The sequence below is a fragment of the Hylobates moloch genome, unplaced genomic scaffold, assembly GCF_009828535.3.
Source record: "Hylobates moloch isolate HMO894 unplaced genomic scaffold, HMol_V3 SCAFFOLD_10, whole genome shotgun sequence".
NCBI classification, from domain to species: domain Eukaryota; kingdom Metazoa; phylum Chordata; class Mammalia; order Primates; family Hylobatidae; genus Hylobates; species Hylobates moloch.
The window spans coordinates 16,205,432-16,230,651 of NW_026652285.1; the positions used below are offsets into that span (position 1 = coordinate 16,205,432).

The following is a 25,220-nucleotide window of genomic DNA, read 5'->3' on the forward strand; positions in this document are numbered from 1 at the left end:
AGTATTGCATATTATTGTTTTATCTTTTTGAGACAGATCTCCTCCTGTCCCCCAGGCTGGATCATGGCCACTCACTCATTGCAACTCACCTCCAGGTTCACCATTCTTCCACAATCTCCGCTCACTGCAACCTCCACCTCCCGGGTTCAAGCGATTCTCCTGCCTCAGCCTCCCAAGTAGCTGGGATTACAGGCACCTGCCACCACGCCCAGCTAATTTTTGTATTTTTAGTAGAGACGGTGTTTCACCATGTTGGCCAGGCTGGTCTCGAACTCCTGACCTCAAGAGATTCGCCCGCCTTGGCCTCCCAAAATGCTGGGATTACAGGCCTGAGCCACCATACCCGGCTGCTTAAATGATTTTCTTAGGGAAAATATAGTACAGCATCCTTATTTGGATTTTTGTTTTTTAAATTTTTTGTTTTGTAAATTTCTAGCTAAACATTTTCACTTCCTTTTCATTTGTATTTCTTTTGTGAATTATCTGCTTCTAGTCTTTGCCTTTTTTACAGAGTCTCACTCGCCCAGTCTGGAGTGCAGTGGCGCGCAACCTCAACTCACTGCAACCTCCGCCTCCAGGGCTCAAGCGATTCTCCTGCCTTAGCCTCCCAAGTAACTGGGATTACAGGCGCTCACCACTGCGCCCGGCTTTTTGTATTTTTAGTTGAGATGGGGTTTCGCCATGTTGGCCAAGCTGGTCTTGAGCTCCTGACCTCAAGTGATCCGCCCGCCTCAGCCTCCCAAAATGCTGGGATTACAGGCGTGAGCCACCGTGCCCTGCCCCCATTTTTTTATTGGTGTTTATCTTTTTCTAATTGGAATTCCTTGTTTGTTGAGACTATTAATTCATTCTTTTATATACGGTGAAAATCTTTTCATTGGACTTTAAATTTTGTTTTTTATTTTTATTTTTTCCTCTCCCTCTCTCTGTATACACTTTTGGTTTTGAATATATGGCATGGGTTTTGTTTGTTTGTTTGTTTGTTTGTTTGTTTTTGAGACGGAGTCTTGCTCTGTCACCCAGGCTGGAGTGCAGTGGTGGGATCCCGGCTCACTGCAAGCTCCGTCTCCTGGTTCTCACCACTCTCCTGCCTCAGCCTCCGGAGTAGCTGGGACTACAGGTGCCCGCCACCATGCCCAGCTAAATTTTTATATTTTTAGTAGAGACGGGGTTTCGCCGTGTTAGCCGGGATGGTCTCGATCTCCTGACCTCATGATCCACCTGCTTTGGCGTCCCAAAGTGCTGGGATTACAGGCATGAGCCACCACGCCTGGCTGGCATGGTTTTAAAATGCATAAATAGGCTGGGTGCAGTGGCTGACACCTGTAATCCCAGTGCTTTGGGAGACCAAGGCAGGAGGATCGCTTGAAGCCAGGAGTTCAAGACCAACCTGGGCAATAGAGTGAGACCTCATCTCTACAAAAAATTTAAAAGTTAGTCAAGCATGGTAGCATTTGCCTGTAGTCCCAGCTACTCAGGAGGCTGAAGTGAGAGAATCGCTTGAGCCTGGGAGGCAGAGGTTGCAGTGAGCCAAAATCGTGTGACTGCACCCCAGCCTGGGCAACAAAACAAGACCCCATCTTCAAAAAAAAAAAAAAAAAAGGCAGAAATATATATTTTAAAAAAATAATTGTGTGAAGATACTAAAAACATTGAATTGTTTACTTTTAATAGGTGAATTGTATGGGATATGAATTATTCCTCAATAAGACTTAAAAAAAAAAAAAAGAACACATACTATGGCCAGGTATCAGGATATAAAAATAAGACACAGTCCCTGTTTCAGAAGGTTCACAGTCTAATGAATGAGTCTTTTATCTTATTTTCCACGAGGGTTAGAGATAAGTATTACCACTTGCTCCCTGACAAGAGTTCTTATGTTGGATATATGTCATCTCCTCTTTTATATAAAAATCATAAATAGATTTAAATGTAAATTAAAATAGTCGATAGAAAATCAAACTCTTTAGATATTTTTATACTTGAGATTATACAAATTCTTAGAGAATTAGGTGGTGAAGCTTGCATTAAATTATTTGGTTCATGCCTGTCCCAGCATTTCAAGAGGCTGAGGTAGGCAAATTACTTGAGCCTAGGAGTTCAAGACCAGCCTAGACAACATAGTGAGACTCTGTCTCTACAAAAAATAAAAATTAGCTGGGCATGGTGGTGCACACCTGTAGTCCCAGCTAGTTGGGAGGCTGAGGCGGAAGGATCACTTGAGCTCAGGGGTTCAAGACAACAGTGAACTATGATCACAACAGTGCACTGCAGCCCGGGCAACAGAGCTAGACTCTGTCTCCAAAAAAAAAAAAAAAAAACTTGTGGTTCACATTTCATTTATAAGTATTTCTATCTTATTTGTGAGTGGAAGCACTTGTTTACCTAATTTCAATGAATAGCTTTTTACATTTTTACTCTTTGAAAAGTGGTTGTTAAATGAAAAAATATATAAAAATTTATTTTTTAAAACTTTAATAAACCAGTTAATATCAAAATAAATATATAGAAATAATTTGCTAATCTATATTGCTGACAATAACCATTATATATTATGTAATATATAATATAATCAAATGTAATATTAAAAAGTTCCTGGCCAGGCACAGTGGCTTACACCTGTAATCCCAGCACTTTGGGAGGCTAAGGTGGATAGATCACTTGAGGCCAGGAGTTCAACACCAGCCTGGCCAACATTGGCAAAACTCCATCTCTACTAAAAATACAAAAATTAGCCAGGTGTGGTGGTGCACACCTGTAGTCCCAGCTACTCGGGAGGCTGAAGCAGTAGAATCGTTTGAACCCAGGAGGCAGAGGTTGCAGTAAGCCGAGATTGTGCCACCGCACTCCGCCTTGTGCAATAGAGCGAGACTCTGTCTCCAAAAAACAAACAAAAAAAGAATTTTCTTGGGCCACATATAAAATACACTAATGATAGCCGATGAGCTGAGAAAAAAATTACAAAAAAAATCATAATATTTTAAGAAAGTTTACAAATTTGTATTGGGCCACATTCAAAGCCATTCTGGACACGGGTTGGACAAGCTTGTTCTAAAGGGATTTTTAGGGTGTTGAAAACCTAACAAAGTCATTTGGAAGACTAAGTGGGTGAAATTGTGCACTCACTTAAAATTAAAAGATGAGATTCTCACAGTCACATATTGAAAACAATTATAAGCTAATAATAGCATGGTGTACAAGAAAGAAATAGATCAACATAGCAGATGTTGCCTAGAAGGCCCAGAAATAGACCTTAGTACATGAAAATATTTAGTGTATGATTAAGGTAGAATTTCAAGTCAGTTGGGGAAAATGGATAAATAGCCAGATAGTGCTGTAATAACAATTAACTATTTGGGGAGAAAATTAAGTTAGATAGCTCTGTCTTCAACCATATACCACAATAAATTGTAGATGAATTAATGAACTATTTTCTGGGAAACTTATTTAAATATGCAAGTTAAAAAATAGAAGCTATAAAGATTGCTAGATATGACTATCTAAAATAAAATAAATAGAACCCACTTCTAAAAGCAGATGATGATGATTAGTTCCCTAATTTATGGTTATTATTGACAACATTGACCCATTCATCTTTGTTTCTATGAGAATTCTGTTGTGCCGTCTCTAAAATGATTGCATATGTGAAAATGTGGGATAGCTATAGCTAAGAATATTCTTGTTTGAGGAATTACTATCTTTTTGCATTTTAAATCATGGTGTTTGCAGACTGAATCTACATTATAGAAAATGGGGCACCTTGGTTGGAGAATCTGTCCTACAATACTTGGTCTTTCTTTTACATTAGTCATTTATTCAAAATTTTTATTCAGCATTGCTAGGTGCTGAGTATACAGCAGCGATCAAGAGACAGTTCCTGCCTTCAAGCTTATAATATGGAGACCAACAAGTGAACAGGCAGTGTGAGAACTGCTACACTAGAGAACTATAGAGGGCGTATGGTTGTATTTGGAAAGACCATGGAACCCAGTCCTAGAGGGATCAAGGAAGGCCTCTGAAGAAAGGGACATCTAAGCTCCAATCTAAAAGATAAGTAGGCCTAGTGGGGTGGCTCACGCCTGTAATCCCAGCACTTTGGGAGGCCGAGGTGGGAGGATTGCTCGAAACCAGGTGTTCGAAACCAGCCTGGGCAACCAAGCGAGACCCTGTCTCTAAAAAAAAATTTTTTTAATGAGCCAGGCACAGTGGTGTGTGCCTGTAGTCTCAGTTACTCAGGAGGCTGAGGTGGGGGAATCGCTTGAACCTAGGAGTTCAAGGCTGCAGTGAGCTATAATCACACCACTGCCCTGCAGTCTGGGCTACAGAGTTAGATTTCATCTCATGAATGAGGGAATAAAGGATGAATAGAAGTAGGCAAGCAAAAGGGGGAATGAAGGGTATTCTAGGCAGAGGGAACAGTAAAGTCTGAGACAAGACGGAGTGGTGTGTTAGAGATACTACAAGACTTTAAGTACAGCAAAATTCACCTGCAGTTGAAGTGTACCTATATCTGAAACTAAATGTTATCATTTTCTAAGATGTGGGTAAAAGAAAATGCTTGTGATACTAACACTGGTGACGAGTAGAGGAAAATTAACTTCCAGCTAATGGCAGACTATCAAGCTACTAAATAAGATTGCTCTTGCATATTTATTTATTTATTTATTTAGAGACAGAGTCTCACTCTGTGGCCCAGGCTGGAGTGCAGTGGCATAATCTCAGCTGACTGCAACCTCCGCTTCCCAGGTTCAAGTGATTCTTGTGCCTCAACTTCCTGAGTAGCTGGGACTACAGGCGTGTGCCACCATGCATGGCTAATTTTTTTATTTTTAGTAGAGACGAAGTTTTGCCATGTTGGTCAGGCTAGTCTCGAACTCCTGACCTCAAGTGACCTGCCCACCTCAGCTTCCCAAAGTCCTAGGATTACAGACATGAGCCACCATTCCCAGCCTGCTCTTACATCTTTTTTTGACAAGAGATCAAAGCAGAAAAAGGAAATTGTAGGACTTTACAAAATCTAGCCTTAGCCTCTCAAAAGTTTAATGAAATTCTCAACCTTTTTATTTAGTTGTTAACATTCACCTTGTGTTCTAGTTAATGAGAACTGAAGACTCCTACCAACCCCCACTCCACCATATAACAGCTCCTCAGCCTGCTGAGGCAAATGCACATATCAGAGTCTCTGTCTGGTGGCCTCACCTTACCTCTGACTTTAAAGGGATAAAGAACTTCCCCAGTTGACCAAAATGAAAAGGAGAATCTATATTGAAATTATGGTCCAGATATTATACACATAGTTAGACATCAACTTGGGTGGTGGTTAGGATGTGCCTGAGATGGGTGGGGAAGATTGAGGTAAGATAGTCAGTGATGAGTGCTGTTGTTGGCATTCCAGTTATGCCTACGACGTATAAGCACATGTGGCTGTCAGCTGAGCCAGATTCCCAAAGTAGAACTTTTCTACTGGTCTATTTTGCAATAAGAAGCACGTTAGGCCGGCTGTGGTGGCTCATGCCTGTAATCCCAGCATTTTGGGAAGCCGAGGCGGGCGGATCACCTGAGGTCAGGAGTTCGAGACCAGCCTGGCCAACATGGCGAAACCCCGTCTCTACTAAAAGTACAAAAATTAGCCAGGCGTGATGGCGGGCGCCTGTAATCCCAGTTACTCAGAAGGCTGAGGCAGGAGAATCGCTTGAACCTGGGAGGCGGAAGCTGCAGTGAGCCGAAATCGCGCCACTGCACTCCAGCCTGGGTGACAACAGCGAGACTCCGTCCCAAAAACAAAACAAAAAAAGCATTTGATACTACAGAAAGATTTTCTGGGAAAGATTGATCTGCTAGCTAAAGACTCTGTCCAAGTTTGAAGGCACTGAAAATGGCCTTTAAACAAAATAATTTTCTCAGAATTTTCTATGAATGCACTGCTTTCTCCAGTTCAACCACAGTGTAAGCTTCGACTCGTCTGCCCTCTAGTGGAGGCCCATAGTTAAATTAGCAGTGTCACTGGCTTTAGAAAAACTACCTAACTTTTCTCGATGGGCTTTCCAAATTGTAGTGTTTCCTTAAAAAAAAAAAAAAAAAAGCCATCAAAACAACATATTTATAATTTTGTAAGATGCTAATAAATACCTTCCCTGGCTACCTCATAGGATCAGGTTCAAAGTCCTGTCTCCTGCAGCTTATCTTTGCAGCCTACCTTAAGGAAAGCTCTGAGTTTCAACTCAGCTAGTCAGTTCACTGCCACTCCAAGATGTCAGATGTATTTCTACTGCTCTTCCCTTTTCTTCATATCTCTTCCGAATTCCTGTGACATGTACTTCCTGTGCCATACATTTATACTGTATATTTTGGATCAACTTTTCAGATAAAACAGCCTTACCCCTTCAGGCAGATGAACTCCTTGAGTATGGTACTGTTTCACACTTTTCTGTGTCCCCTATAGATTCCAGCAGCTCTCAGTGAGTATACTGATTATTTGCTGTTCAGAGATATTCAATATCCTGACTCTTTTCCTCTATTGATAGCTGAAGAGCTAATTGTCTAGATTTAAATATAAATAGTAACATATTGACATAGTAACAATTCATTTCCCCCTAATGAAAACTGTCTTGGCAGTATACCTACATCTTAAATATTCTAATTTCTTTTTTACTTGGGCCACTAACTGTATTTCCCTACTTTGTAGTTTGAAAGTGATTTTAGAAAGTTTGAGAAAATTATGCTGTTCATTTAGGAGTATTTAAGTAATCAGTGTTGCTTCATTATCCTTCTTTACATGTTCTTCATCCTTATTTCTAGATAATGTTTCCTTTTGTAACCTTGGTTAGTCCTCTTGTTCTTTATATCCACGAACAATTAGAATGTTTAATGCTACAAGAAACATAACAGATGGATTTTATTTAGCCTCTTCCAGGTGTTATGAGTGCCTCTCATTGTTTAAGTTTCTTGTGGAAGCGTGGTAATCATGTGTAGCAGAGGCCTGGTGCTAAACCCAGAAGCCAGGCTAAGCAATTGGTATAACTGGTAGGACAGACAAACAAGAAAACATATATGGGCAAAAGAGGCATACAGGTAGGATCCCCAAGGTGAAGCTAAGATCACAGTTTAGAGTTTTAAACCAAAGTTTAGAGAACAGAAGAGATGTGGCTATAAGTAGAGGAGGAGATATTCAAAATATTTCACAACTAATATGGTATAGCCATCAACCAATCAGAAAAGATGGGAGCAAGACCTGGAAGTCCCTTGCTGCACTAGGCATTTACCTGGGTGTGGCTGGATCATGACACGCTCAGAGGGGCTCCAGGCAGTCACTATTTCAATATTTTAACAGTTAGTACAGCTGTATCAGTATGTATTGGCTGAACATAAGACTCTATGTCCATATTGAGGGCTCAGGCTACAATGAAGGAAATGGACCAAGTGCAGGGTCTTCAGAAAGTGGAATCTGGAATTTCGCCTGAATAGAAGGGAGTAGAATCTAGAGGATTCCTTTAATACAAGAGGAGCAACCTGTTCTGGCAGAAGGTGTTATTTGACCTTTTCAGACAGAATCCTGACTTGGCTGTGTACTCTTAGGTTACTTTGAGCAAATTATCTCACTTCCATGAGGCAGATTCATCAACTGAAAAATAAGGCTATAATCATACCTACATGGCATTCATTCCAGGGTGGTTCAGATGAGACAATAATCATGAAGAGACTTTGTTGACTTTTCTGGTTCTGGCAAACAAGAGAATGACAGAGGCAGAGTCTTCTTACTATCTTATGATGGGTGCCGCATGCTGTCTGCCCCATATTTAAGCACTCATCTTGGATTGGCAAACCAAGTATACGACTAATAACTTAATGGAGGAAAAAAGTACAAAATATAGTGAAAGTAACCTAAGTTTATTTCTGGTTTTGCCACTTACTGGTTGTGAAATCTTGAACTACATTTATTAATTTGTCTAATATCTACTGAGCATCTTCTGTATGCTTAGCACTATAAAAACATAGTCCTGCTCTACAGAGCTTACAGTCTAGGAAGGGAATTTTTTTTTAGGGCTGAGTTTCTATGATCATCTTGCTCTCCTTAGTTACCTAGCACAGATACCTTGAGTAGGTAGAGGCTATGTGTGCCCTGGGCTTTTTGATGTTGTTTCTCCAAACCTTTAAGCCAAAGGTTTTCAGTCTTAACTGCTTATCAGTTATCTACAGAGCTTTTTTAATGTACTGATTCCCAGGCCCCACAGCTTGTATGCTAGTAAATGTTTAAAAGCCTGTTTTCTAAGCAGGGGCTCATGTGTAGCATTTGCTGATTTTGCTGATAAACACATCCGCCTTGGCTACCCATGTGTCTCACAAGGTTCCTAAAAATGTAGCAATTGTTATCTAACAACCTAGCCAGCTCCAGCACACCAGTGGACCAACGTCAGAGCTAAAGAATAAGAATTTATAGGCATAAGGGCTGGGCACGGTGGCTCACGCCTGTAATCCCAGCATGTTGGGAGGCCAAGGTGAGCAGATCACGAGGTCAAGAGTTCAAGACCATCCTGGCTAACACGGTGAAACCCCTTCTCTACTAAAAAATACAAAAAATTAGCCGGGCGTGGTGGCGGCACCTGTAGTCCCAAATACTCGGGAGGCTGAGGCAGGAAAATGGCGTGAACCCGGGAGGCGGAGCTTGCAGTGAGCCAAGATCGGGCCACTGCTCTCCAGCCTGGGCAACAGAATGAGACTCCGTCTCGAAAATAATAATAATAATAATAATAACGATTTATAGGCATGAGGCCTGGAGCTTTTTGTTACCAAAAAAATTCTAAAAGTGGCCCAGAGGTAACCAGTGACTTGTGAAGTTTCCAGATTGCATGCCTGTCAGATGTGACAGGTTCAGAACACTGTAAGACTTGTTTCCTTTTATGGCCAGGTGTGATAGCTCATACCTGTAACCCTAGCACTTTGGCAGGCCAAGGTGGGAGGATCACTTGAAGCCAAGAGTTCAAGACCAGCCTGGGCAACTTAGTGAGACCTCATCTCTTCCCCCCAAAAAAAAAAAGCCAGATGTGGTGGTATGCACCAATAGTCCTGGCTACTTGTGAGCTCATGAAGGCTGAGGCGGGAGAACACTTGAACCCAGGAATTTGAGGTTATAGTGAGCTATGATCGTGCCTTTGCATTCCAACCTGGGCAACAGAGCATGACCCTGGCTCAAACAACAACAACAACAACAACAAAGACTTGTTGCTTTCTAAAACCACTGAATTTGATCTCTAGTTATAGAAAAGACTGTATAACAACTCTGAAATTATCACAAGTGGGTGAGTTAGGTTGCACATATTAAATAACTTTTTAAAAAGTGGAATAAGGATTGAAGACAATAGACATCCAGTAACAGTTTCACATCCAGAGCTCAGATTTTCTATAGGGCATTGACTGGACTGTGATGTCTCTTAAATTAGCTGTTGTCCAAGGACTTTTTTTTCTTTAGAATCAAAGCTATTTCAGCAAAATTCTAATCAAGCTCACTTTCTTGTTGCTGACCATCCTGACTGTGATTCACATGTATTTGTATTTTAAAGGAGTTTGAAAGAAACACTAGAGAAATAGTAGGTGTCTCACAGAGGTTTCTGTTGCTTGAAAATTATAGGGAAGAAAGTCTGTTTATTTAAGGTTTCTTAAACCTTGTCATAATATTAATAGGAGCATGATGTGACTTTGATTTTAATTGTAAGTATTCCAGGATCCTCTGACTTTATTTTTACTTTAATGAATGTCATATCTCTATAAAATATGATTAAATTGAATCTCTGATTCCTGATTCCAGCCAATACTATATATCTTGATCTAAATTAGACTTTAAAACAAGGTCAGATTATATGGGAACTGCTGATTTGATCATGTTTGAGCCTCTTGCAAACCAGCTTTCTCAGATTATGAGGGCCTAGGTATTCACTCTGGTCCTGGACCATACTGTGTGTCTTTACTGCCACACTTGCAGGTCCTTTCTTGTCCTTAGCCTCCCAATAAGGAGAACCCTTCTTTATAGACATTAACCTGTAAAAATATCCATATGGCCTTCAGTCCACCTTGCACTGACCTAAGAGTTAGCTGCTTTGCCCTCCTAAATAGCTCTATGGCCCTAGCCTTTAGGAGCTCTACTTCACTCATTATCATTAACTACCTGTTTTTCTGTCCTGTTCATTTTGTCCACCTATTCAATTAATCACCAGGGTCGATAGGGTTGATTAAAGATGGCTACAAATTCTTGCTACTTCTCCTATTGTGCAAGGGGAATCTAATTCCTCTCACAAATTCCTTGAATCTGTGTTGGACTTTTTTGGTACACCAATAAAGTGTGGCAGAAATGACACTATGCCAGCTCTGAGCCTAGCCTTTAGGAGGACTAGTCCTTTTGGAGCCCTGAGCCATTATTCAAGAAGACCAACCCTGAGGATACTATGCTTTGAGGAAGCCCAAGATAAATTAGAAATCATGTTTAGGCACTCCAGTTGACATTTCCAGTTGAGCCCAGCTTTCCACCCATCTAGGCTATGACATTAGACATGTGAATGAAGCTGCGTAGATCCTCCATACCAGCTCATATGCTAACTAAATATCACCTGAATAGCACTGAATGACCCCTAGCAATACCATATAGAACTGAAGAATCACCCAGCCAAGTGCTGCTTGAATTTCTGACCCATAAAATCTTGAAATATAATAAAGCAGTAATTTGTTATGAAGCAATAGATAACCCAAACAGCTGTTTTTTCTCTGTTTCTAGCAGTGGATCTAAGCCTTCTCTTTCAAGTAGCCAAGTGGCAGACCTGATGCCTTTATTCCTCCTCAAGCCTGTGTGTTTTATATCTGCTTTTTTCAAAAGCCAGAAGCATGGCATTATCTCTTCCAGTTTCAAAGCACATATGTCTCTTAGAAAGACTACTAGATTCCTTTTTCCTGTCTGATAGATACCTCCTACTATTCATTTATTTCCAAGGGCTGAGGTAACTGATGGATAATCTGATATCCAGTGAATTGACAATTCATAACCATCTTTTCTGATCATAGGACTGTTTTATCTTGGAATTTCCATCATTATAGACTCGTAACAGTAATATTACTTGATAGCCTTAACCCCCAATACCTGTACCTTTGCTTCAAAAATCCACAGCTGCTCACTCTTCCCCAAATTTATCAGACTCTCATTCTTCTACAGTTTTCAGCTCTTTTGCCTGTTCTTCTCCCTGAAATACTCTTACTTACTTTTTTTTTCTTTTTTTTTTTTTTTGTAGAGACAGTGTTTTGCTATGTGTCCTAGACTGGTCTCAAACTCCTGCCTCAAGGGATTCTCCTACCTTGGCCTTCCAAAGTGCTGAGATTACGGGCATGAGCCACCATGCCTGGCCAATACTCTTATTTTCCATCTGACAAAAACCCACTAGTTCAAGCCCAGCCAAAAAATTAATTTTTGTGAAGGATTTCCCAACACCACAGTTAGTCACTTCCTCCTCTGTTGCTTCTATAACATTTTGTATGTCCTTTTGCTGTAGGCCTAAATGACATATCGTTATAATTTCTATTTTATGGAACTGTCTCCCCCACTACAATACGAACTGTTTAAGAATAAGGACAGTTGTGCTTACTTTCATTCCCTGGTGCCTAGTGTCTAAAACATAATAGGTAGTCAATGAATGTTGAATGAATGAATATATAATTGAGAGCAGGTGGGCTGGGTGCAGTGGCTCACACCTGTAATCCCAGCACTTTGGGAGGCCAAAGTGGGAGGATTGCTTAAAGCCGGAAGTTCAAGACCAGCTTGGGCAACATAGCAAGACCTCATCTTTCAAAAAAAAAATATTTTTTAAAAATTGAGATCAAGTAAATGATTCTGTCTGCTTAAGCAAAAGGAAAGCCTTTGGGTAAGGTATTAAGGTATTACTGCCAGATCTTAGCCACAGGCTACTCCTGAGCAACAAAAACCATTCTTTTAACGTGGTAAGGCTAAAATGTAACTGGCATAGAGTCCTTACTAGCAGAAAATGTATAGCTAGTTAGCTTCAAGCGTTCACATGGCATTAGTTAGCTGCTCCAGTCACTCATTCGACTCTTTATTGAGTTCCATCTGCACATAGGGCATTGTGCTAAACACAGAGTGAGATGCAAAGGGCAATGAGGCATGGCTCCTGCCCTTAAGGAGATTACAATCTGATGATGGGAGATAAAACAAGTACCCAGTTGTAACCCAGAAACAGAACTGGTAGTGCCACAAAAATGACGCACAGTATCCGTTAGGTTTGGAGGGAGACAGAGAGCATCAGTCAGGTGATAAAAGAAATGTCACAAACTACTAGTGTTTGAAACTAGCTTTGAAGACTGGAAAAGAATATCGGAGAGGGTTGATACAACAGCATGAACAAAGGAAGTCAATAGGTATGTTTGGAGAATGATAAATGAGATGACTTGGATTGGAGCAAATAGAAAGTATAAAGAATCTTGCATGATAAGATTTGGGAAAATATTGCTTAACACTCTGCTAGCCCAGTGTTCAAGGCTGGCAGCATCTCCCTCCGCCAAGCCTACTTCTCAGCAAATATTACTTGGGTGCTTCTATATTTTCCAGACATATTTTATTTAGTGACCTGTTTTTATGATCAGATAGTAAACAGATTAATAAGAATGCATTAATCTTTCAATTAATACTTAATGGAGCCAGGCATGGTGGCTTATGCCTGTAATCCCAGCACTTTGGGAGGCTGAGATAGGTGGATCACTTGAGGTCAGGAGTTCGAGAACAGCCTGGCCAACATGGCAAAACCCCATCTCTACTAAAAATACAAAAATTACAGGGCGTGGGTGGCAGACACCTGTAATCCCAGCTACTCGGGAGGCTGAGGTATGAGAATCGCTTGAACCCAGGAGGCAGAGGGTGCAGTGAGCCGAGATCGCACCACTGCACTCTAGCCTGAGTAACAGAGTGAGACTCCGTCTCAAAAAAAAAGAAAAAAAGACTTAATGGTTCCTGAACACCCTAAACTTAAATGTAATACCTTACTGTTTCTAGGTCAATTTTTTCTTAAGAACATAAGTAGTAATTATACTCTTTAAAAGCTATTTAACAATAGGGCTCTTGGAAATTAGATCATAAAAAAGCCAACAAACATTTAGTCATTTAATTAATTAGATATTCTCGTTATGTATCAGAAAGTATTCTGTTCACTAAGAAACTAAGAGCTGTCTCTACACTTTTCTCCTGGTAATTTCCAATGTTTTGAACAGATTGTTTGGCATTTTTCAGTAACAACGTGTGAAGTTACTTGACAAGGAAGGTTGTTATATCTGGTTTCTGCACTTGTTATAATAGAATGGTAAGCATTCCACCTTCAGCTACCATTTGAATGCTACTGTTCAAGATAACTGCATTACCCAATAGTTACTCTTATTAAATAAGAAATATTGTGTCTTTGCTTTTTTGGCAGTGAATTCTGCTGAAATTAACATAATTGAACATTTTGTTCATTCCTTTTAAATCCGTTTTACCATAAGACCTACAATGCCTTGATATGCTGAGTTTTTCCCTCAGGTTTTTTTTCGAAGTAAACAGAAGGGAAAGCAAATTATTCATTTGGCTGGCTATTGAAACATAAAAAAAGAAAAAATTATTTGAGGATCTTGTGTTTAAAACACTGTTCTGATTTGCTTTTTTGGGGAGCCAAAGGAATTTTCTACACTTTTGGCACTACTTTAAAGTGTACAAGTCATAGAGGAAAGATGCAAAGGATATTACTTTATTAAAAGCCATGAAAAAAGATATTCCTTCTTCTTCAGCTCCCTCCGAATTGCCATCTTGGGTTATAAGTATCAAAGTAAGATTTTTAGTTTAGATGCAGCTGATTATAGCAGAAAGACCCACGTTCAAATCCTGACTCCACCATTTATTACCTTGAATAAGTCCCATAGGGTGTGGTACCCATTCAGTGAAACAACATATAAAGTACCTAGCCCATAGTAGTACTCAATAAATGTAGTTCACCCCTGTAGACATAACTGGTTTTGGCTGCTTGTGCCCTATAAGAAAGCATCAAGGGTGTTTTTGCTTTTTACTTATCCACATATTCTCATCACTATTCTCGTAGGTAAAAAAATCCACCAAAAAACTGAAAATAATTTGAATTATCCTTCTTTTGGTGTGCTTATTTTAGAAATAAGGGCAAGGATATGAAACTAGTAGTAGCCCATAAACATATGAAAGGATGCCCAACCTCATTAGTTAATCTCAAGACAAAGCAAATTAAGACCATAATGAGATAAAACATTAGACTGGCAAAACTAGAAAACATCTGATGATCCTAAGTGTTGGCTAAAATTTAGATCAACTAAAACTCTTACTCTTTCTGGTGAGAGTATAAATCAGCACAACCACTTCGGAAAATAATTTGGTACTATCTTGTAAAGTTGAACCTTTATTTACTCTATGACCCTGCAGTTTCACTCATAGGTATATATACTGTTGATATATTTTGCATGTTCACCAAAAGACACGTACAAGAATGCTGATAGCAGCATTGTGTATGTCACCAAAAAAATAGAAACAACCTATTCTATGTAAATAGAATGGATAAACTATGATATATTCGAATTTTACCCCATCAAAAATGAGTGAACTATAGCTATATGTATTAAGTAGATGAATCTTTTCAGGATAATATTTAGTTTTTAAAAAGCATATTGGGAAAACTACACACAGTATAACACAGTTTTTAATCCCTCAAACAATCAAAAATGAGTAATACATTGTTTAAGAATATAGGCATATGTAATTTTTTTAAAAACAAGGGAATAAATAATGCAAAGAGGTAGACGCAATCGGCAAGTTAAAACAAAATTCCAGAAAATATTCAAATAATACCAAAGAAGGCAGAAAAGGAAGAACAGAGGAATACAAATACAAGCGACAAACGGAAAATAAATAGTAAATGGTGGACACAAGTCTAACAATATCAAAAATTATATTAAATGTTAATGTACTAAACACCACAGTTAATGACAAAGATTGTCATAATGGATAAAATAAAGTAAGATTCAAATGCTGTCTGTGGGCAAAAAGCAACAACCAGTTTGTACCTCAATTTCTTCATTTCTAAAATGGGATAATTATAATAGCTATCTCATGTTTGTAGAACAGTGTTAGTGTAGAATAAACACTCAATGAGGTTATGTAATATGCATAACGATAATAATCATAATGGTTATGATGTTCTTTCTGTAAAAATTCAAATATGCCAAAAATATGGCCTATTGATATTCTTTAAAGAGACATTCTTTAAAATATAAAAGATTGAGCCGGGCACGGTGGCTCACGCCTGTAATCCCAGCACTTTGGGAGGCTGAGGTAGGCAGATCACGAGGTCAGGAGTTCGAGACCACCCTGGCCAATATGGTGAAACCCCACCTCTACTAAAACTACAAAAATTAGCCGGGCACGGTGGTACACGCCTGTAATCTCAGCTACTCAGGAGGCTGAGGCAGGAGAATCGCTTGAACCCAGTGAGCCGAGATCCCGCCACTGCACTCCAGCCTGGGCAACAGAACGAGACTTTCTCAAAAAAGAAAGAAAGAAAAAATGATAGAATATGTTCATGACTAGAGGGTAGGCAAAGGTTTCTGAGAACCTGAAAACAATAACCATAGGGGAAAAGAATTGCCAATTAGAGTTAAGTTATAACTCTCACACATTGTTGATGAGGGTATAAAGTGGTGTAAGTGCTTTGGGAGAAGGCCTGGCAATTTTATATGAAACTATACATGCATCTGTCTTGTGACCCAAAAGAAATAAAAACTTATGTCAAACCCCCCTGAAAAAAAAACTTCACAAAAGAATATTCACATAATAGCTTTATTTATTTATTTAATTTTAGAGTCTCACTCTGTCTCTCAAGTTGGAATGCAGTGGGGTGATCATAGCTCACTGCAGCCTCAGACTCCTGGACTCAACCGATCCTCCCATCTCAGCCTCCAGAGTAGGACTACAGGTGCCATGTCTGGCTAACTATTTTATTTTTTTGGTAGAGACTGTGTCTTGCTATTTTGCCCAGGCTGGTCTCAAACTCCTGGCTTCAAGTGATCCTCCTGCGTCAGCCTCCCAAAGTGCTGGGATGACAGGCATGAACCACCATGTCTGGCTAATAACTTTGTTCATGATAGGCAAAAACTCAAATATCCCAAATGTATCCATCAATAAGAGAATAAATAAATGAACTAGTATATTCATGTGATGGAATCCTCAGTGATAAAAAGGAATGAACTGCTATTTTATGCAACAACATGGGATGAATCTCGAAAACATGCTGAATGTTTTTCAAAGATCCTCCCATAAAGTAGTACGTAGTATATAATCCCATTTAATGAACAATGGAATCATATCCTCTGTACTAATTTTTTATGGCAAAAATCTGTGGTGGAAAACCAGAACAGGGTTGCCTCAGGAGTGGGTGGTGCCACATTTTGACTGGGAATGGCTATGAGAAAAATTTCTGAGGTGATGGAAATGTTCCATTTCTTGATAGCAGTTTGAATTACGTAGACACATACATTTGTCAAAACTCATTAAATGGTGCACTTAAGATTTGTGTATTTCATTGTATATAAATTTTACCTTAAAAAAAAAACTGGCCAGGTGCAGTGGCTCATGCCTGTAATCCCAGCACTCTGGGAGGTCAAGGCAGGAAGATCGCTTGAGACCAGAAGTTTGAGACCAACCTGAACAGCATAGTGAGACCCCATCTCTACAAAAATTTAAAAATAAAAAACAAAATTAGCCAGGCCTGGCAGTGTGCATCTGTAGTCCTAGCTACTCAGGAGGGTGAGGCAAGAGAATTGCTTGAACCCAGGAGTTTGAGGCTGCAGTGAGCTGTGTTAACGCTACTGCACATACTACAGCCTAAGTGACAGAGCAAGACCTTATCTCTAAACAAAAAAAAAAAAAAGGAAAGGAAAAAAACTATAAATACTGAATTCTAATTAATTATTATTGCATTTAAAGGCAGATGTACTGGTATCAGTAACTTACATCGAAATGCATCCAAAAAATAAGATGGATAGATGGACAGATAGATGAATAAACATATGATTTTTAAAAAGTATAGAAAATATTGGCTGGGCATGGTGGCTCACGCCTATAATCCTAGGCCATGGGAGGCCAAAGTGGGCGGATCACCTGAGGTCAGGAGTTTGAGACCAGCCTGGCCAACATGGAGAAAGCCCGTCTCTACTAAAAATACAAAAATTAGCCAGGCCATGGTGGCACATGCCCGTAATCCTAGCTACTCAGGAAGCTGAGGCAGGAGAAGCACTTGAACCCGGGAGGTCGAGGTTGTAGTGAGCTGAGATTGTGCCACTGCACTCCAGCCTGGGCAACAGAGCGAGACTCCGTCTCAAAAAAAAAAAGTATAGAAAATATTAATGATACAATCTAGATGGTAGATATACAGGTTCACTATAAGATCTTTCAATTTTATGTTTGAAATTTTTTAAATAATAAAATGAGGTAGAAACAAAAAAAGTATAAACTTTGGGATGGTAGTCCCGTAATAGAAAGAGGAATGGGAGATAAGAGGCAAACAGAAGCAACAGTGTTGGTACTATTATAGCTCTTAGGTGGAATGGTGTTCATAGGTATTCATTTTATTATTGTACCTCATAACTTATATGTTAATCATATTCTTATATAATATTTAATGCAATTAAAAAATAATGTGGCCAGGCACCGTGGCTCATGCCTGTAATCCCAGCACTCTGGGAGGCTGAGGGGGGTGGATCACCTGAGGTCAGGAGTTTGAGACCAGCCCGGCCAATATGGCCAAACCCCATCTCTACTAAAAAATACAAAAATTAGCCAGGCATGGTGGCTAGCACCTGTAGTCCCAGCTACTTGGGAGGCTGAGACTGGAGAATTGCTTTATCCTGGGAGGTGGAGGTTGCAGTGAGCCGAGATTGCATCACTGCACTCCAGCCTGGGTGACAAGAGTGAGGCAACGTCTAAAAAATATATAAGGAAAAAAATGTGTGAAGACTACATTATAATTTGAGATCTATTAATAATAACAGTACTGAAGCACTCTTTGTTAAATGATATTCCAGGAAATCATTTCTATTTATTACAGTTCCTTTAGGCACAAAAATCTAACATTTACATTTGTTTATCTGAGTCTTTTATTTTCATTCTTGCAAACTTTCCACGTTCTGATTATTGATTCTAGAGACAGTTATTTCCCATTTTAAACCTTTTTTCAGTCTCTAAAGGGCATACCTTTCTAACCTAAACCCTCTCTGTTATATGCAAAGAGTGTAATACACTATGACACTTTCTACCTGTACTCCTTCTGGGAGCAGAATCTTTGTTTTGTTCTTCCTTCGTGGAAAAAAAAAAAAGAGAGAGAGAGAGAGAAAGACATGTTTGAAATGAATAATGAAAGTAACATGGGAATGAAAGTTACAGAGCTAGGCTTGGCTGCCCAAGAAAGGAGGCAGAATGATGTAAAGGTAGATGAGGATGGCTTCATAAATGAAAATGCAGGTGGCTTGTTGGCAGACAGTACACATATTCTCTGAGATTATTTTTCTCCTTCTACCTAATAGTTCTGTGTTTGCCAGATAGGGCAAAAGTGATGAGAGAACAAATACAAATTGTCAGGGAGCAAATTTAAAGAAAAAGCCTGTCCATCTTTCCTCACTTTTCCTTCATGTCAATATTCTTGCCTCTGTGAAGATCAGTATGATATCATAACATATACTAATTTTTAACCCAGGGCAGGGAGAGGTAAATGACAAGCTTTTTCAGCTAGTTGGGAGTCAATATTTTTTCGTTTTAATTCTTCACCACGTGAGTCTCCTTGGACAATTTATTTCCCTTTTGCTTCTTTATCTGTAAAATATTCATTGAGTCTAAATTGCCATAAGTTATAAGACTTTCTATTATTTTATGTGCCACACTAAGAAGAAATAAATATTGTAATTGAACTATGATTCAGTGCTTTTTGTTGTCATTGTTTGGCATCCCTGGGTGGGTCATTAACCATCAATGCTTTTATATCACATTGATTTATCCTATGTTACTGTGTGTATTTGAATAAGTTAAAAATAATTGGTACCATCAACCTTCTGGGTTTATAAGGAATAAGTAGAGTAATGTACTTAAATTGAGGAACACAGTGCCTAGCACATTGTAAGTACTCAACAAGTGGTAGCCATTATGTTGATGCTGATGGTGATTTGATCATGGGCACTCTCTTTTAAGTGGTGTTCATTGTTTAGGTTGTTCTTTGGGGATCAGAGTCATTAATAGGTTATATTGATGAGATTTATTGGTGGTAGTCAGAATGGCCACTCATTTTGAAGCTGAAGTAGCATAACAGTAAAATAACATATTTAGTTGGTTTTCTGAGGTAATTGTTTTAATGAATAGCACTTCATTATCAATGAAATTTGTTCATGGACTATTGTTGAAGTTACCTCCAAGAGTAAGTTCTATTGACATCAACTTCCTGGGTTGGTTGAAGTCACTTTTTTTGAAGACAATTTAGTTCAAGTATACAACATGAGTAATTTAGTTCAAGTATACAACATGTGAAACTTAGTAAAATTATATTAGTGATATTATGATATGAAACCTCAGGTTTTAATATTTTTTTTCATTTTCTGTCTATACAGGAGGCAGACAGTGGGGAGGAAGAATGCCGGTCACAGCCCAGGAGGTATGTTTGTTCATTATATCCTACAGCATTTTTGTTGTAGGATATTTTTGTAGTAGTTATTGTTTTTTCTCTAATTCTTTTTCAGTCTTATCAGATTAGCTTATCCATGTTTTTCAACATGCTTCCTTGGTCTCTCAAGAAACCAGACTGCAGCTGGGCATGGTGGCTTGTGCCTGTAATTCCAGCTACTTGGGATTGCTTAAGGCCAGGAGTTCGAGACAACGTATCAGGACCTTCCTCCCTTTTAAAAAAAAAGAGTGAGAGTGAATGCTTTAGGAATCCAGTTACTGATTCAGAAAGATTTTTAAATGATACATTGGTTTAAAAAGAGGCAGAAAGGTCAATTTTGGCTCAATTTTCACCCAAGCATCCAAGGAACTATCTTGGGGGTAATAAAAAAGCAAATTTTCCTTGGCTTTCAGGAAAATATCAACTGAAGAACATTTCAGCCTTCAGTTTTGTACTTAATTTGTCATTCATATTTGATAAACTTTGGCAATTCTTGCAAATTGGTAAATATTTCACTTTGTTTTTATACAAAGGGTATACTGAGTAACCTACCTAATCTTTTAAAATGCAATGAAACCTTTTTACCCTCCTCATGGAATAGTGGGCATGTTGTTAGAAGGGTGCCAGTACCCAGTAACATTAAAAGAAAACAGGCCAGGCACGGTGGCTCACACCTGTAATCCTAGCACTTTGGGAGGCCGAGGCGGGTGGATCACGAGGTCATGAGATCGAGACCACGGTGAAACCCCGTCTTTACTAAAAATACAAAAACTTAGCTGGGCGTGGTGGCGGGCACCTGTAGTCCCAGCTACTCGGGAGGCTGAGGCAGGAGAATGGCGTGAACCCGGAAGGCGGAGCTTGTAGTGAGCCGAGATCGCGCCACTGCACTCCAGCCTGAGCGACAGCGAGACTCCATCTCAAAAAGAAAAAAAAAGAAAACAATTGTGAGAGAAATATAGGAAGTATAAAATAACATTTATTTTACCTCCTTTAAGGGGTTTTTAAAAGTAACTCCCTCCCACAAGAAACAGGCCGGGTAAGTTCTTGATGGTCATTTCAATGTTACCAAACTTGTATTCTGAACTCAAATGAACCATTCTAGATGTTACAGAGAAAGGATCAATAAACATGCTCATCGTGAAGAAGCTGGCTAAAGGGAATGCTGCTTTAATAATTACCAGGCCGGGCGCGATGGCTCACGCCTGTAATCGCAGCACTTTGGGAAGCCGAGGCAGGCGGATCACGAGGTCAGGAGATCGAGACCATACTGGTTAACATGGTGAAACCCCGTCTCCACTAAAAATACAAAAAATAAGCTGGGCATGGTGGCGGGTGCCTGTAGTCCCAGCTACTCAGGAGGCTGAGGCAGGAGAATGGCGTGAACCCAGAAGGCGGAGCTTGCAGTGAGCCGAGATCGCACCACTGCACTCCAGCTTGGGCTACAGAGCGAGACTCCGTCTCAAAAACAAAAACAAACAAAAAATAATAAAAAGTATTATTATTATTATCAGGTGTTTGTTGATATATACCTCCTTCTTGTAAACTACAACTTAATATAAAAATAGTTCCTTTTCATCAGTAACTGAGATTATTGGCAGTTTTTTTCCTGACTTGTTATCACATAAACTTTGGGCTTAAAGCTTAATTTCTCATGTCTCTTAGCAAAGAGAAGTGTCCTTCTTTTGCATAGGGCTAAAGAGGTAGAAACCCAAAATAAATTTTAGCTGAATGTGTACCAGAGGCATCATAATCATATTCCCATTAGAATGAAAAAATAATTCTTATAGTTTCTAGAAGGTCAGATTTAAAGCTCTCTGGGTCAATTTCAAGCTTTATATATTGACTCAATATCCACTGGAATAATATTGTTCCAAAAAATTACCTAATAATGAGGCAATGGAAGTCTATTCTCTTATTCACAGTACTGAATTGTCAAGCCATTAAGAACTATAAAGGCCGGGTGCGGTGGCTCACACCTGTAATCCCAGCACTTTGGGAGGCCAAGAGTCTGAGAACAGCCTGGCCAACGTGGTAAAACCCCATCTTTACTAAAAATACAAAAAAAATTAGCCGGGCTTGGTGGTGCATGCCTGTAATCCCAGCTACTCAGGAGGCTGAGGCAGAAGAATCACTTGAACCCAGGAGGTGGAGGCTGCAGTGAGCAGAGATCACACAACTGCACTCCAGTCTAGGCAACAAAGTGAGACTCTGTCTTACCAAAAAAAAAAAAAAAAAAAAAAAAAGAAGAAGAAGAACCATAAAGACCTGTTTTTAAAAGTTTTGGGCAATACTTTGTCACTTTGACCAGCAGAGGGTTTTTGCAGGCTTCTTCTATTCACAAGAGAAGGATTACTTATAGAAATAAGAAATGACGAAAACCTAGTAGCAACTATTAAAAAATCAAAATTTGCTAATCTGTTACAATGTCTTACATTTAATGTGTTTGCCAAGCTATTTCTAAATCTAAAGGCTTTAGTCCAACTCGAAGCAAAGAAACTTATCTTACCTGCCAGTTGAATGCCCCTTGTAGCTATATGGTATGTAAGAGATTGATTTTTGTATGTTTGACTGCTACAGATTGTTCAGAGTTCTCCATCACTCACCACAGAATAAACCAGCATTGAATCGTTTCATTAAGCATGCCTGAACTCATCTTGTCAGTTTGTGGGTTCAAATGTAGCTTGTAGTAAGAAATTAAATAGTAAACAGCATATCATTAAAACTAAAGGGCAGTTCCAGGTAACGAAGAAGACATTACATTAATAATCTGTTATTTTTGCCGGGGGCAGTGGCTCATGCCTGTAATCCCAGCATTTTGGGAGGCTGAGGCGGATGGATCACATGAGGTCAGGAGTTCAAGACCAGCCTGGCCAACATGGTGAAATCCCATCTCTGCTAAAAATACAAAAAATTACCCGGGTGCGGTGGTGCATGCCTATAGCCCAGCTACTCAGGAGTCTGAGGCAGGAGAATTGGTTGAATCCTGGAGGTGGAGGTTGCAGTGAGCCGAGATCGAGAGCCACTGCACGCCAGCCTGGGCAGCAGAGCAAGACTCCGTCTCAAAAATTAAAATAATAATAATAATAACAATCTTAGCCAAATGCCATTTATTGACAAAGTCATAAAAATAATCTTTCAGACCGGGCGCAGTGGCTCACACCTGTAATCCCAGCACTCTGGGAGGCCACGTGGGTGGATCACCTGAGGTCAGGGGTTTGAGACCAGCCTGGCCAACATGGCGAAACCCTGTCTCTACTAAAAATACAAAAATTAGCTGGGTGTGGTGGCATGAGCCTGTAATCCCAGCTAGTCAGGAGGCTGAGGCAGGAGAATCACTGGAACTCGGGAGGCAGAGGTTGCAGTGAGCTGAGATTGTGCCACTGCAATCCAGCCTGGGCAACAGAGCAAGACTCTGTCTCAAAAAAAAAAAAAAAAATCTTTCAGTACAATTAGACCAAACTATGATGGCTTTGTTCACAGATAAAAATCATAACTACAAAAATAGATAAATTAGACTACATCAAAATTTCAAACTTCTGTGCATCAAAAGACACTATCAACAGAGTGAAAAGGCAACCCATGGAGCAGAAGAAAATATTTGCAAATCATAAGGGGTTAATATCCAGAATGTGGATGTAAAGAACTCCTACAACTCAACAAAAACAAAACCCTAGTCAGTCCACTATAACAAAATACCTAGACTGGGTGGCTGAAACAACAGACATTTATTTCTCACAGTCCTGGAGGCTGGGAAATCTAAGATCAAGGTGCCGGCATGTTCATGTGAGGGTGTTCTTCCAGGCTTGCAGTCAGCCACCTTCTCTCAGTGTTCTTACTTGGTGGGGAGAAAGAAAGAGTGAGCATGTTCTGGTCTCTTCCTGTTCTTTTAAGGACATGTCATGGGGGCTCCACCATCATGACCTCATCTAACCCTAACTACCTCCCAAAGGCCTCGCCTCCAAATACCATCACTTTCGAGGATAGGGCTTCAACATATGAATTAGCAGGGGGCACAAACATTAAGTCCATAATATTTTGCCCGGGAACCCACAAAATTCATGTTCTCATATACGAAATATATTCATTCCATCTCAACATCCTTAAAAGACAAAACATTCCAGCATCAATTCTGAAGCCTAAAGTCCAAAGTTTTATCTAAATATCATCTAAATCAGATACAAGTAAGACCAGGAATGATTATTTCTGAGCCAACATTCCTCTCCAGCTGTGAACCTGTGAAACCAGGTAAATTAAGCACTTCCAAAATACCATGGTGAGGTAAGCATAGGATAGATTTCCTATCTCAAAAGGGAGAAATCAGAAGGAAAGTAGGAGTGATAGGTCCCAATTAAGTTTAAAACTTAGCAAGGCAAATCCCCTTAGGTCTTAAGACTTGAAAATAATCCTTCTTGGTTTGATGCTCTGTTCTCCAGATGCACTTGAGTGGCAGCGTCACCCTCATTGCTTCATGTGGTGGCCCTGCCCCTTCAGCTCAGTGTAGTGCCATCCACATGGCTCTCTGCAAGAGCCCTGCCCACACAACTCTGCTTGCCAGTGGTCCTAGTCTTTGAAACTGAAGTGAAGACAGCCTTGCTCCCTGATCGCCACCCAAAGTGGGTGTGATGAGAATAGAAGCCCTGATGATCATCACTGAATTGCCTTTGGGGATCCTTCTTCCCCTTTCTTGAAGGATAATGCGTAGTCACAGTCTTCCTTTATTCCATTTCATTTTCTCTGTTTCCCTTAGTCCTAGCTGGCAGTATTTCTGTTTGCATAATCCCTTCTCTATCCTGGCTTCTATTGAGACAGCTGATTAGGCCTGTGGTTCACACCAACACTACCCTCCTTATATGGTCAGTCAGCCATACTGTTGGTGTTCCCTTCCAAACATGCTTTCTCATTTTTTGCAATATGCACAGGCAGAGAATGTTCCAAATAAGTTCTGGTTCCCTTTTGCTTAACAATTCCTTCTGTAATTCATTTCTCTCTTTTTGCATTTTATTATAGCAGCCAGAAGGAGCCAAACCACTCCTTCACCACTTTGCTTAGAAACCACTGTAGCTGAATGTCTAATTCCACTGTTGCAAGTTCTACCTTCCACAAAATACTAGAACACAAACACAATCCAGCCCAAGTTCTTTGCCACTTTGTAACAAGGATTGCCTTTTCTCCATTGTCCACTAATATGTTTCTTGTTTCCATCTGAGCCTTCGTCAGAATGGGCTTTTCCATCCATATTTCTACAAATATTCTGTTCGTGGTTCTTTATGTATTCTCTAAGAAGATGGAAGCATTTTCTCCAGATCTCCTCTATCCTTTCTGAGCCCTCACCAGAATTGCCTTTAGCAGTCCCTTCATTGGCAATCTTGGCTTTTTCCAGCATGCACCTCAAAACTCTTCTACCCATTACCTGGTTTCAAAGCCTCAGCACCCCATTTCTCAGGACCAATGTCTGTATAAGTCAGGGTTCTTTAGAGAAATAGA

At 39.8% G+C, this 25,220-nt stretch overlaps 1 protein-coding gene across 7 annotated transcripts in view; it reads left to right on the top strand.

Annotated features, from left to right (window-relative positions):
- Positions 1–25,220, top strand: part of SSH2 (slingshot protein phosphatase 2) — a 313,558-nt gene that overhangs the window by 121,763 nt on the left and 166,575 nt on the right. For 6 of the 7 annotated variants that reach the window (XM_058444977.1, XM_032163114.2, XM_058444971.1 and 3 more), the window contains one exon: positions 19,684–19,727. In XM_058444977.1, coding sequence (XP_058300960.1) covers positions 19,684–19,727 — 44 coding nt within the window. Of the gene's footprint in view, positions 1–3,833; positions 4,051–19,681; positions 19,728–25,220 lie in introns of all 7 variants that reach the window. The other variant, XM_058444973.1, reaches the window with a different exon arrangement.